Here is a 13,964-nt window from a genome sequence, read left to right as displayed (position 1 = left end):
TTCACATTTCCAACAAGAGAATTTGTTGACCTAGAATTAGTTGCACATACAGGGCAAGACAAAAGGAAACCTGAATTTGATACACCATCTTTTGTTGTCCGGGTAACTGGCCTTTCAACTGTAACCATGGCGATAAGAGCCCCACAAGACCTGCCTGAGTATCATCGTCCCACTCATGTAAATTACAAGCTCTGAGGAAGTTGACACTGCTGTCAAATGAAAGGAAAATAGGGTGATTTGTTTAACAATATTCAAACTTTATTGGTTTAACATTGTGAAACTAAAGGCAACACTAGAAAACAAGGCCAGAAACAAAAACAAAACAAAAAAGAAAAAGCTTGAGAGGGGGAAAAAAAGGCACAAAATAAGCACAAAAACATTTCAGGAAGCATTGTGGCACCTGGAAGTGTCTACATATGGCTGTGTGTGTGTGTGTGTGTCAAAGTGGGGTGGCAAGAAAAACCAAAAATCGTACCTACAAGACTAATGGCCTCTAAAAGAACAAGTAAAAGATATGGCACTACAGTGTGTGCACTTAGCAATAAAGCCACAAGGCAAAAGGAGGGAATGAAAAAGCCTATTACTCATCGCGCTTTGAATTGAACACTACAAGGCTGGAAACTGATAGGAGAGCCCTCCATGACCAAGCAAAATTTTGAATTTGAAGTCCATCTGGACAGAAGATGTCATTCAATGCAACCACCACATATTACTACCAAAGTGGAGTTCAAGTCATGTGATATGCAGTGTGGAGGAAATGTTGCAATAAAGAACACTCAAGGTCAGTGGCTGTGGTTACAACATTACCAGCGAGTTGTTTTATTACAATGAGGTGGTGAGAAGCTGTCCAGGCCACGACCAGGCTTCATCCATTTCAAAACTAGGCCATTCATCCGATTAGAGTCATTTAAGCAGCACTTAAGCTATAATTCTACTGAGTAATCGTTAAATGCTGCTGAAACGCGATCCATAAGTTCAAGATACATCCAACAAGCGAACCCTTTGAAGCCACAGCAGCCTAATAATTGTCTGAACAGCCCGTCACAAGGAAACGTTCTGTGAGTTTGATCAAGAAGTTAAGGCTGAGTGTGACAAAACAGACATTTAAGCAGAATACAACACAGAGAACCACTTCAGAGGGGCCTGAAAGTGCTGAGTCCCGTTGATATTTAATACATGTGGCATATCGCTTTACATTACAACTATAGAAGGATATCAACTGAATAAGGCACTTTTCCTTAAGAGGTGCAGGGACTGAGTTGGTAACTTGTAAGAGGGAGTTGCTGAGATGCGACACAGCAGACATCAGGTATCCATGGACACCAGACCTGTTTGGACAATGTCAACATGTGATGCTGTGTTCTTAAGGAATGCAGCTACCATGTTGGAATGCAAAGAGCACTCAGTGGTTACACAGCAGACCACTCAGCAGCTGTGAGCTAAAACTCAAAATATTTCTCTTAATTTGGCCGAAGGGACTCCACATGCAGAGAGTGAATGAAATGGGTGTAGCTAAGGCAAAAACTCTCTAGCCTACTCGCCACACTTGGGTCTTTGGGCTGTAGCCTAATGCCACCAGGTGACAGTAGGTTAAAGGCATGTTAATAGTGAGCAGCAGTAAACATGTAATCCCAAATTATAGAAGCAAGGAAAAAACTAAACATTTGATCATGAACTTCTTACCATTTGTGGTCATACAAAACAGGGAAAATTCTTCATTCATTATCTAGCAGTAATATTCAAGACTGAGTATTTATACAAGCATCTGTTTTTTGTTTTTTTTTGTTGTCGTTTTGCTTTTTAGCTGAACAATGAAAACATTTATAAAGGCAAAGTTACAAAACAAAGCTTGTCAGTGCAATGCTCAATTTCCATGCCAAAAGTGAGGACTTTGGCTTAATGCACACCGTTTCAAGGCATTCCTTCAGCTAGCATATGGGCTAATCACAAATAATTAAGTGGTTTTTAAGTGTGTCTAAACCCCTAAGAACATATGCAATGGAAGGAAAATAAATCACAACTCCAAGCATTCAGCATGCAATAATAATAAAAAAAAAACAAAGAAGGCATTTAAACAAAACATTCCTGACACTGACAAGCTGCTACAAGCAAAAAGGTTCTGATAAAACGCTTCTTCATTTAGCCTTTCCTTAAGTTGAAACCTAGAAGATGAGCAAAACACAGGACACGGCTATGTACAGGAGGGACCAAATGGGAAAGGAATAAATCACAGTTAGCAGCTAACTAATTAGAGACCTTGACATGAGCGTAAGCGCAGCCACCTAGTTGTTAAAACTCTGCACTTCGTTCTCAGTCCTCTGGTTTATATGGCAAAGTCAGAAATCAGAGGTGCACAAAGCCAACACTCAAACAGTCCAACTTCTTTTTTTTACTTAAACGCACTCTCTCTGATACACTAGTTTTTAAATTAAGTCCAATATTTTTTTCCATTTCTTTAAAATAAAGGTACTCTCAGGTTTATTGCACCTATAACAGCAGTCTGAAATTTCTTGTCAGCTCATTGTTTGCTGTGTAACTCAGTTCTAAAACATAGAGATGGAAGGAAATTTAGATGGCAGGATTAGATGCTACAAAATTGAGAGTACCTTTAAAGGATTTATTTCTACAAAGTCACCAGTGAGATGACTGTGGGTTTCATGCACTGAATATAGTCCTCTACGGTACTTTCAAGGACAAAGTCTTGACTGATCAAGGCCCTTGAGTAATAACTATCTACTGTTAATGATAAAAGGCTCTTCAGTCCAGCTGGGACACTACGGTTCTCACCAATATCAGCACAGCGATACCGTTTCTTGCTTACAAATATAAACTAATGACAACACTCAGGCCTCAACCAAGAAAAAAAGACTCTTCATTCTCCCTCTCTCTTTAAGTCATACTGGACATTAAAGGCACTTCACTGCTCTCACTGTCCACATCAAGAAAAGGTGCATGCCATGTTATTTCTCCCCGTTCTCCATTTTATACATTTAAACAAATTAAACATTTCTGAAATATTCAACTATTTTGACCCCTTTTGAGCACTCCACAGAAAGGAAAGGGTCGGCTCTACATTAGCAACCCAAGTGGGTAAGCTCAGAAATGACTGTTAAGAGATTAATGGTTGTGAAATTAATTTGATCCATGACTTATTGCACTGAGCTGCTGTAGTGGCAGTTGATGTTGGACATTTTTAACACCATGTACGGGTTGAAAATTTTCCAAGGGAATTCAACAGTAGAAAATGCAGAGGACTCCTAAATGCCCAGAGAAACCCCCATGAAAATAAGACCTTTTTCTTTAGTCCGACATCAGATGATTCAGTGTTGCTTTTATTCCCATGTAGGTAACTCTGCCTTTTTTACATCATCTAGAAACACATATACACCATACAGCTGCGTGAGGGACAGGAAACCTACAATTGAAGAGGCTAAAAGCAAAACTGAATCATCGCAGTCGTCATGTTTAAGAATAGCTGTGAACTCAAACAGTGTTTCCAAATCAAGATTTAAAAAAAAATAATAATAATAATAATATCAATGCTACCACTTTGCAGCTGTACGACTTCCAAGCATCAACAGTGAAGCTACTCCGTATACATGACTAATTCTATTACTCTCATGTGGTGCGTTTAACTGAGGAAGGCATGACGAGAGGTGCTATAAATAACGCAAGCCCAATCAATTCACTGGAAAACGGTCTTTGCAGAGTGACTAACTGCTTGAGGGAGGTGGGAGTAGCTACCAGATGATGTAATCAAATGCTCAAAGCCTAAAAGTCTTGTCACTAGAGATGTACAAGTGGGTGTGATGTGAATTATCATACATACAGGCATGCATGGTTGCCCTAATACAAACTACAAAGGCAGTTCTAATGCGGGCCGAAACCCCAAGTAGCACAAACATCAAAAAAAAAAAAAAAAAAAAAAACCTGCTTGAAAACACTGTTTGAGTCCGCCCTGATGAATGTGTGCTGAGTGGGGAGTTTTCTCTGGCAGGGTCTACTTGGTAGGGATAGGTCAAATGATGTGGAACCTTAAGTGCAAGCCACTTCAAAGGGTGTGGTAATTGCGGTCCTTGGACTTGCAGAATTTGTAGAGGAAGAAGATCACTGCCTGCAGGCCCAGGACCAGCACGATTCCACCGATGAAGCTTGCGGCGTCAAAGGTCGAGTTCTTGTGAGGGGTGACTGGTGTGGTGCTTGTCACGTTGGCTGCAGCTTTGATAAAAGACAACGCAAAGGAAATCAGTTACTGCTGTTTATATACAGTTAAGGGAAAGAGTTAAAAAAAACTTTCTCCATCATTGTGCCAGACTTACTTGTAGTAATGGTTGTGGCTATGGAGGTGGTGTCGTTGGTACTGGAAGTTGGTGCAACACTAGAAGTCGTTCCATTGTCTGTAGTAGCGTCACAGTAAGAAAACATCCATTAGCCTTTATGCTTTTATGTGACAGGCTTCAAGTTGGAATTCTTAATATTTCTAGTTGATCTGGTGACATTCTGCGCTACTTTGAAAGCAGACACTGTGGTTTGTGGTTTTAATATCATAAAAACGAAATAAATCAGCACTATATGGCCCAACCGTGAAGCCATTAGTGACTCCGGTGCAACCAGGAGTCATGACAAATAATTCTGGTAATTTTTTTCTGAAATTGGGCTGAACTGCAGACTGTGTTTACAGGAGACATGTAAACAAAAAAGTACAAAAATCTATAGTATGTAGAGTCAACTTTTCCCCCCAGAACTAGCAGCAATTTGGAAACATGTACACATTGATTCAAGATTTTTTCAATCTTTGTAAAATAAAGAAATAAAAACCATCCTTTCTTATGATTACATGACTATAACAGTGTCAAAGTGCTGAGGACATTTGAACTCTCTCTACTTCTATACCTACGTCCCACAGAGGTACAGGTCTTTATATTGCAGTTATAAATGAGACTACAATGAGCAAAAATGTCACAGACTTTTTATAATCAGAACTCCTCTGTTGATTTGATTACAGAATGTAAATATTTTGAATGGCTACTGTTGAAAAAAGAAGACCATAAAAGTATCAAAATCACAGTCTGATTCATGAGGCTCTTACGAATTATAATTTAAGAGCTCTTGAATCTATTGGAAAGCCCACTTCACACACAGTACGGGGGGGACAGCTGGGGTTTTTAGGGAATGGTTACCTGTGGTGTTGCTGGTAAAGGTGGAGACAACAACAGAGGTATGGGGGGCTGTAGCGGGAGGGGTAGGAGTTGAAGGAGGGGGAGCAGTCGGGGAAGATGGGGTACCTTCGGCCTGCACTGTTGTGGTTTGATCAGCTGGACAAGGAACCAACACCAAGACAAGGGGAAAGCAACAGAAACCAGCCAAACAACAAGGTTATGCCCCAAAATTACACAATTACATCAGTCTCCCACCATTTCCCTTCCACAGGTTAAAAAAAATTGTTGCACATGTGGCAAAGTCTGCCGAACACAAAGAAGACATTTTAGAGAAAGACCCAGAAAGACTTAGACTGACACTTAACATTTCAGTTGGAGCAAAGCAGGAAAGCAGAATCTGCAGAGTTTATACACTTCCCTTGGAGAAATGTGTCCTAAAAGAACATTAAATGGTCATTTTTACTCTGGTATTTGGAACCACGATGTAGATAAACTTACCTGAGCAGCTAACGTTGCTGCAGGTTTCATTGACTCCAACAAGAGTCATATTGCGACAACCAACAAATGCTGAAAGAGACAAAAGCATCAGGAATTAAATATTTGATTCAGGGTTCATAGAAATTAAGTTTATCCAAGCAGTCAAATCATGTTTTAGAGTCAGCTAGAGCAGGAGGACTTCATTGTGGTTTACGTTCAATGCTACTGTGGGCATTTCTCTCCAGACATCCCATCATGCTCCAATTATACACACATTAAAGCTCCAAAACACGACAATGCTCAGTTGTTCTTCAGCAGATTTTACATGCAACAGTCATCTGCAGCTGGCAAACTGTTTTGCACCACGTCTGTGCGTGTAAATAGTTAAGCAACACTCGTTCTGCATGTAGTAGAACAGCTCTCGTTGCTGATCTCCTGCACAGGAAGGTCAGAGCAGTTGCTCACAGGCCCACATCCTGCAGTTGAAGGATGGCGCTCCCTCTATCCTGCTGCCCTCATCATACCCGCCTGAAATCTAGTTTGTGTAGATTCATTTTCAGCACTGTATCAGCATAATTTCTTGTTGTAGCTAATGCAGTCGCAGTGAGGAGAATGTGGAATACTTCTTGCAGCAGCGAAAGACAGCTTCAGATGCTACACTTAAGTAAAAGCAACAATGCAAACACACTCCATTAGAGCTCTGCATTCAGAACAGATAAATATAATATGGAAACTGACAGCAAATGACACTTTAGGTATTTCTTAAAACAACAAAGCTGCCCCAGAGCTATACTACTATACATTATAGGATCAAATTAATAATGCATCATAAAAATGGTAAGCAGAATAATTCATGTTGTACCTTGTTAAGACCAAGCTTCACAAACAACTTTCATCCGTCACATTGCATTATAGCTGATATTTTAAATGTTTTTATCTGTAGTATTTACCCGCAAAGTAAGTATGGCTGTCAGATAAAAGTAGTAGAGAAATGTACACATTTCCCAGAAGAACAAAGTAGCATAAAACAGTTACATTGAAGTCAGTTGCAAATATCTAGTAACATGCAGGTGAATACAATAATTAAGTAAATGTACTACATTCTATCATGGTTCTTAGACTGAAAACATTTCCATCCGTTTATGTGTATTCAGTCTACTACGTCATATGTTGATCATCTAGGTGTATTTTATTTTACTGTGAACGGATGACTTATTAACAATGACAGAAGGGAACTTTGACCCGCCATGAAGTCTTGCTGGTTCTAGACACCTGGACAGCAAATCAAAATACAGGTAGACAATGATTTTGTGTCATAATCACCCAGCAGATGACTAAATTTTACTGATATACAGACACAAACTGGATAAACATGTAATTTCATGTACAACTTGGACTGTATGACAGTGACGAGACGATGAGTCATGACTGTCAGCACCTCTTGACTACACGTTTCTTTCACCCAGTTCTATGCTACACACTTGACTGCCGTTGTTGAAGCTAAACTGATGTTTTCAATAGCTGTAGCACAGGTATACACACATCAGAAATCTGCCTCCATAAACTGGTAACATCCGGTTCAAAGTCCCCTCATGAAAATAAACCTAAACATGTTTTCCCTCCACTATGTTTAGTGTAAACTGAAAAGTCTAAAGTGTGTACAGTTAAATATAAATTATAAAAAAAAAAAAAAAAAAAAAAAAATATATATATATATTTGAGCAGAAATGACTGGGCAACCTCAATTTCAGGCATAAATTGTAGCTTCCAAAACATCACAAATTTATGTTTTTCTTCATCATTCTTAAAAATTAAATATATTCACTTTTTTTTTTTAAAGTCACATTGCATTGAGTCAATAAATTATCATGGGCATTTTTACTACTTTTAGATATGTCATAAATAAAAATAAAATTATTATACATTTTTACATTATATATTATTCCATGATATATTAGCACCTTAACAATGTTTCAATTACTCAGGACTTGGGGATTATATTGTGCAGATACAGCTATGAAAATACAGTAACGACACAAATATTCATCAAAGCAGCAATTTGCCTTCACCCCTCTCTGGAATATGCCTTAACTCATCTTGAAACTAAACATGTCACGTAATACAGAAGTTGAAAAGACATTTCCCACAAAGCTTCAATAACCGTTAAATATGGTGACAAGGAAGGCCATTAAATGCCTTTGACCTCATCTTTGGGGAAAAATCACTTTTGAGTTTGTTTTTATGAGTATATGGGGGTATTATCATCCTGAATACGGGAACATCATAAAGAGAAGCGTTTCCTCTCGCTGTGGTGCACCTGGTGCTGTAAAATGCCTTCCTACACCTTCATGCTGGTGATATGATATTCCAGAGCAACCAATGACTCCCGCCAGATGTCTGCCCATAAATTACAGATAAACCAGGTTTAACAAAGTCAGTCTGCAGCAATTGTCGGAAGCATCTTTTGTCTGTCTCCAAATAAGGACAGAAAATAACTCGCTGGCTTGTGTTGGATTTTCCACTTGCTCCAATGACTATAGTTTGCGTTCCTTCTATCAGCTTATGCATCTTTTGCACTGAATTTGGCACAAGCAACTACCAAACAGCATCTCTGTCACAGTTACTAGTTTGTGAAGTTAATCATGCAAAGTTTCTATTAAAATTGTCTTCCTTTTCAGTTGGTAATGTGATTATTGAGGTAGTTTTTCTGTTAGGTGTCCATTACTCAGAAAGCATTGACTGATCACCACTGTTTCCATCTGCCAGTGTAGTGTCGCCCTGATTTTATGCATGTTTTCATTATTTTTCTTAATGGCTCATCCTGCTTAATTACATGATTGTACTGTTATAGCTCAGCGAAGGATATCTACACAATTTATAATAACCCTAATTAGTTATTTGACACTTTGTAAATGAAAATATAAATGTGAATCATTTCTAAACCTCTGGACCCTTAAACCAGTCAGTAGGTTTGAAAGGGAAGTGATGTGTCAAATTATTTTTGAAAAATTGCCAAAATTACACAATTACAATTTATCAAAGTGAAGAACTGAAAACAGGAAAAATAGTTGTATTTTTCAACACTTTTGAATTTCCCTTTGGAACCATAACCATATCCAAGACTGCAATTGACGCATTTCATCAAACTCACTTAATCCTACATGTCTTATTTAAAATTTCACCAAAATAAATCATTTGCAGTAGCCGGATTCTGTAAAAATCCAGCATGACCAAACGTCATTAGCGACTCGTGACAAAAATTCACGGAGGTTTCAGCTGAACTGCAGGCTGTGTTTCGACAAAACAGACAAGTATGGAAACCAATTAAAAGTGTAAGTAGAAAAATATCTATAGTATGTACAGTCACCAATTTTGATCCCAGGTCTTCTCCATTTTTGTAAAAAACGACAAAGAAATTCTCCTTTATTGTTTTATGACTTCTGCATCATTCTGCACAGAAGACATTTTGAGTTCTCTCTACTTCTAACTATGATTGTGTTGTTCCCATAGAGGGACTCAAAATGTGACAGGCACTAAAACCACCAACAGAAACTACCTGAGGTTTGGAGGCTTACAGTGAGAAATGACTAAATGATTCACTGCCTTCCTAACTGTCATACGGTTACATCCGAGATCAAATGAATTCTTAAATACTGGCTGTCTTATGTCTCAAACCCTTTGTGCGACCTGACACAGATCCATGAATACCGAACCACGTGGCAGAAGGATTTTTTCAGTCCAACAGGTCAGAGGGATACTATCTCGCAGGCAGCTGTGAAAGGTAGAGCTCTTTCTCACCCTTTTCCAAGATGGTGACATTATCGTCACATCCACAAATCGCTCAGACAAGAGGTGTCAGTGAAAGACTATTGGGCCTCGAGCTCACCGCAGAAAACAGCCTCTAAGTGAAGAGCACTCAACAAGCTTTGTCTCAGACTACAGCCTACATTTAAAACGCGCTACAGAGCTTGTGTGCACACGTGTAAAGTTTCTGAGCATTCAAACATCAGGCAGCAGGGAAATGCGCTTCTGACGCCCAAGGCTTGTTTACACAAAATCCCTAAACCAAAGATAAATCTGGTAATGACAATGTGGTAGGCGTTCACTTGCAGTACAGCAGTGTGGTTATGCTGCATTTCATTAAAGCCATCTTGGCTGGCCAGAGCTAACCTTTATGGAGTTTTTTTTTGCTCAGTTCATTTCAAATAGGTGATCCACTTTTGAGCTTGTGAAAGCTTTAGCCGTATTCTCGCTTTGTTTGGTCAACAGTGTCGGCTCAAGTAGATTGCTTTGGTGTGAGAAAGAAGTCTTCAGGAAGTCAAAGTAGAAGACACATTTTCAAACAAGAACAGAGTGCTTATCTTACTCAAATCTGGGTAAAACAACTGCTAGTTAAATTTTTTGTAAAATAAATCAAAGACTAAGCAGCTAAAAACTTAAACCCAATATGGGAACAGATCTTTATCTTCATATTGATTTGGGTTGTGGTGTCTGTGGGTGTCATTTCCTCCTGTGAATAAAAATGATATCTAAACCCCGGACTTGCTTCTCCCTTGGGAAACACAACAGAAACCCACCTATCCAGTCTTGCGTGACTCTGAAAAGCGGCGCATAACTGCCATCTCGCCCGTCCTGTTCACCACTAAATAAATCATAAAGGGATGCATCACCATCACGAGGGCCACTCAACATTCAGAGACAAAGCAGGAGGAGGATGTGGGATCACCAAATCTCAAGATAGTCTCTCCTGAAGAGAATCAGAGCTTCTCATTGGTGAATCTGTCAAACAGGTCAACCCCCCTGTGAGTTAAAACGCTGTGTGCCTGTTGTACTAAATTTAACTGTCGCAGGAGCTTAGCTTACTGATTTTGGAGTTACCCGACCAACCTGTGACACACTTAAGATTACCCAAATCATCCATTATGAGCCTAAAGCAACTGAAATTTGAGTCTTGAGCTGCACTCAAGGCAAAAATTTTTAAGAACACACAGTGAATTAATCCTTTATCCTGTTTGCACACTCTTTCCTCTCATTTTTGCCATTATCCTCTCCTTCCTTCTGTTCCCCTCTATGAGGATATTGCAAGCTTCCTGCCACACGACCCCTCGTTTCCTCTCCTGTTCGTCTTTTCACAATCACTACAGAACCATGTGTGTGTCTTACTACACAAACCGAACTCGAATAGAACAAGGCCCTCGAGGGTCAAATGGTGATTATTACCCCAGAGAGCCTCCACTCATGAGGAATGGTTTTCGCCACTAAACATATAGTCACAAGTGTGCTTCAAGCTAATGAACACACACGCTCAATTACAGCTACATTCCCATATGCTGATTAAACTTGTGTGATAAGCCAGAAATTTTATGATACAAGCTTTACTCAAAACTTGTAACCTCTGACACCACTAGCAGCATAACAAGCAGCTCCTCTCCTGACCTGCTAACAGTAGAAAACACAAAGACACCAAACCGTAGGGGGAGGAGGATTCAGGAAACAGTCTGTCATGCAGTTTTGTTATAGCAAGTACTTTTAACTGAATAGTGCACACTTCTAATCACAACCAGTGGATTTCCAAATTAGGTTAAAAATACCACTGTAGCATATTTCCCAACAGAAGTCAGAGATTTCTCATCTTCAGGGCAGTTGTGTTTAGGCAGAGGTTTGATTTAACATATAGACATTACAGAGCAGCAGTACCGAGATGTTGGGCAGTCACAACTGAAAATGGACATTTTAATAAGTAAATAACCTCTCCTGTTAATACTCTACAACTTGCCATCTTAAGAAATGGTCTGTACAAGCACCTGCAGAATTTAGATCCAGATTTCAGATCCATACCACAGGCCCGAGTTGCCACAAAGATCACACTACTGCTGCCATACATTCCCTCCATGCCCAGGAATCACACGTCCAATCCGCTCAGCCGTCTCCACAATTGGGGACAATTAAGCAACACACAAAGACCAACCTGTGCGACAACCTGCCACACATTCAGACGGATACTCACATGTCGTGCAGTTAACATACTGGCAGTCAGTAATCGTTCCACATGACGCACATGTCTGGGATGAACATTCATCTGTGGAAGAAATTAGATTTAGTTATGGCTATTTGTGAATTAAAGTAATTTCCTACATGTGACAGAAAATGAAACTAACGCTCCAGAGCGGTCTAGCACAAAAGGACATGAATCTCTGGGCACAAAGCAAACAAAGCAGGGCAATACAGTGTAATAAATCTTCTAAGTGTGGCACAACAGAGTCTGTAATGTGAGAGTGTTACATAACAACCTGGTCTGGCCACTAATAACCTGATCAACCTGGGCTACAGCAGTCCTGTTCCTGCTCTCGTGTCCTCCCGTGAACCACATAATGCCACAAATAGAGCAGTTAACAATGTAAATATAATGTCGGGTCACACAGCTTGCTAGCAGGCTAAAGCGTTAGCTGGTCCTGGTAACTTGCTGGCCGGAGTGGAAATAAAACTGACAAGTTGCCAAAAAGGGATATTTTTTGTAAGCTAAAAAAAAAGAATATGTGACAGCTATGAAACTAAAAAACGAGACGTGTAACGGGGCCTAAAGGGAGTAAAACAGGAGCCACACGGAGGAGTAAAAGTGAGTTTACCGGGTGGCTAAAGGAGGGACACGGTTGGCTTCAGCTAGCCGCTAGCTAAGCGGTGAGAGGTCGCGAAACTTACCTGCGGCTGCTGCGCCGATCAGAGCCAGAGCCACCGCGAAAAACGCCACCTTCAGCGACATGACTGCGGCCAACTTGAAGCTCTTAGCGGCTGTTTGTACGGGAGGAAAACGTAGCTGGTTAGAAAGAAACGTCGAGAAAGAGACTTCGGAGATTTCACAGCTCCCTCCTCGTCTGTGCGTCTGAGGCTGCTGCTGCTGCTGCTGCTGCTAGCTCGACACTTCCTACTTGACAGGTCATGTGGCGCTGCCGGCGGGGAGGGTTCAGCTGCAAACACGTCCGAGGAAACAGGGACCGATTTAACGCAGAGCTCCACTTCTGATTGGCTGAGACGGCAGCCGCAAACACCTGACAGAGATACACCTGTGGGCCGCAACTATCTGCATTAAATTAAAGATGGGAGTGACGTGGTAGAGGCCCTTACAGCATTTTAAAGCAAATCCTGATTTCCATCCATCCATCCAGTAGGTTTCCCCTGCCTGAATATTAAGTGACAAAAGACTGTCAGACGATGTAGCAGTGATATAGAGGGGGGGATGATTGTTTTAAAAATAATTACAACAAAATTTAACCAGATGTTGTAAACTGAACACACAAGCCAAGGTGGGAGGGTCTTCATGTAAATGCTAGTTTTTTGGAGGGTATTTTAGCTAGTCTTTTAACCATTTAAATAAAGAAATTCAAACTATAAAAACAAAACATATAAGCTACAAGATAATGACGCAGAAATAATAATAATAATAATAATAATAATAATAATAATAATAATAATAATAATAATAATAATAATAATATCATAATATATTATAAACTATATTATTATTATTATTATTATTATTATTATTATTATTATTATTATTATTATTATTATTATTATTATTATTATTATTATTATTATTATTAGAGTTTATTGAAAGCATAATGTTAATATATACATAGTATATTATTAATATATATATAGTATTAACTATATATAGTATAGTATAATATTATTATTATTATTATCATTGTTGTTGTTATACTTATTATTATTCTTGTTATTATCAAAAGTGTGTTCATTCTAATTTTATCATATTTAAATTTTACATATTTTTTGCAACAAAATTTGTCTAGAAGCTGCAAACTGAACACACAAACTAATTGCTGTTATGATTTTCTGGGAAGCACATGTTTATCCATTTCAATAAAAAAATTTTAAGTTTAATACAGAGAAGAAAAAAACAAGATTAAGGCAAATACACATTTTTAAAGTAAATGTTAGCTACTGAAAATAAAAAACATAATTACCTATAACTAATAAGAATAGTGTAAATGAATGAACCTGTTACATGCAGGATAATTATATCAGCTGCTAAACATATAGGCTATAAGATTATCATCCTGATCACTGGGAGAGTGGTTAAGTCCTAAATTATTCATACCTGTGCCATATTTGGATTTGTAGTGAGGTGTCCTCTGCCTATAAATAACACAACTAAGGGACAAATGACAATTAGACATTATGTTAGAGATGTTATTGATAGATTTGAACTATTTCTATGTTGTTGTTGTTGTTGTTGTTGGTTCCATAATACAAAAAAATCCACTTCTAAAATTATTCTCAGGGATCAATGGCAAATTTTAGATTTGA

At 38.9% G+C, this 13,964-nt stretch overlaps 1 protein-coding gene across 2 annotated transcripts; it reads right to left on the bottom strand.

The window, feature by feature from the left end:
* Positions 1-236: 236 nt before the first annotated feature.
* cd164 (CD164 molecule, sialomucin) lies at positions 237-12,571 on the bottom strand. 2 transcript variants are annotated; one of them, XM_023290559.3, is made up of 6 exons: positions 12,336-12,571; positions 11,644-11,715; positions 5,658-5,726; positions 5,181-5,315; positions 4,320-4,397; positions 237-4,218 (listed from the first exon to the last, which is right to left on the bottom strand). In XM_023290559.3, the coding sequence occupies exons 1-6, from the start codon at positions 12,394-12,396 to the stop codon at positions 4,052-4,054; spliced, it is 582 nt and encodes a 193-aa protein (XP_023146327.2). In that variant the 5' UTR covers positions 12,397-12,571; the 3' UTR covers positions 237-4,051. The 2 variants fall into 2 exon arrangements, with proteins under 2 accessions (XP_023146327.2, XP_023146328.1); XM_023290560.3 differs by lacking the exon at positions 5,181-5,315.
* Positions 12,572-13,964: the final 1,393 nt, after the last annotated feature.

This window comes from Amphiprion ocellaris, chromosome 12, assembly GCF_022539595.1.
Source record: "Amphiprion ocellaris isolate individual 3 ecotype Okinawa chromosome 12, ASM2253959v1, whole genome shotgun sequence".
In the NCBI taxonomy this organism is placed as follows: domain Eukaryota; kingdom Metazoa; phylum Chordata; class Actinopteri; family Pomacentridae; genus Amphiprion; species Amphiprion ocellaris.
Note: the sequence above shows the minus strand (reverse complement) of the source record. Positions and strands in the feature narration are given on the sequence as shown.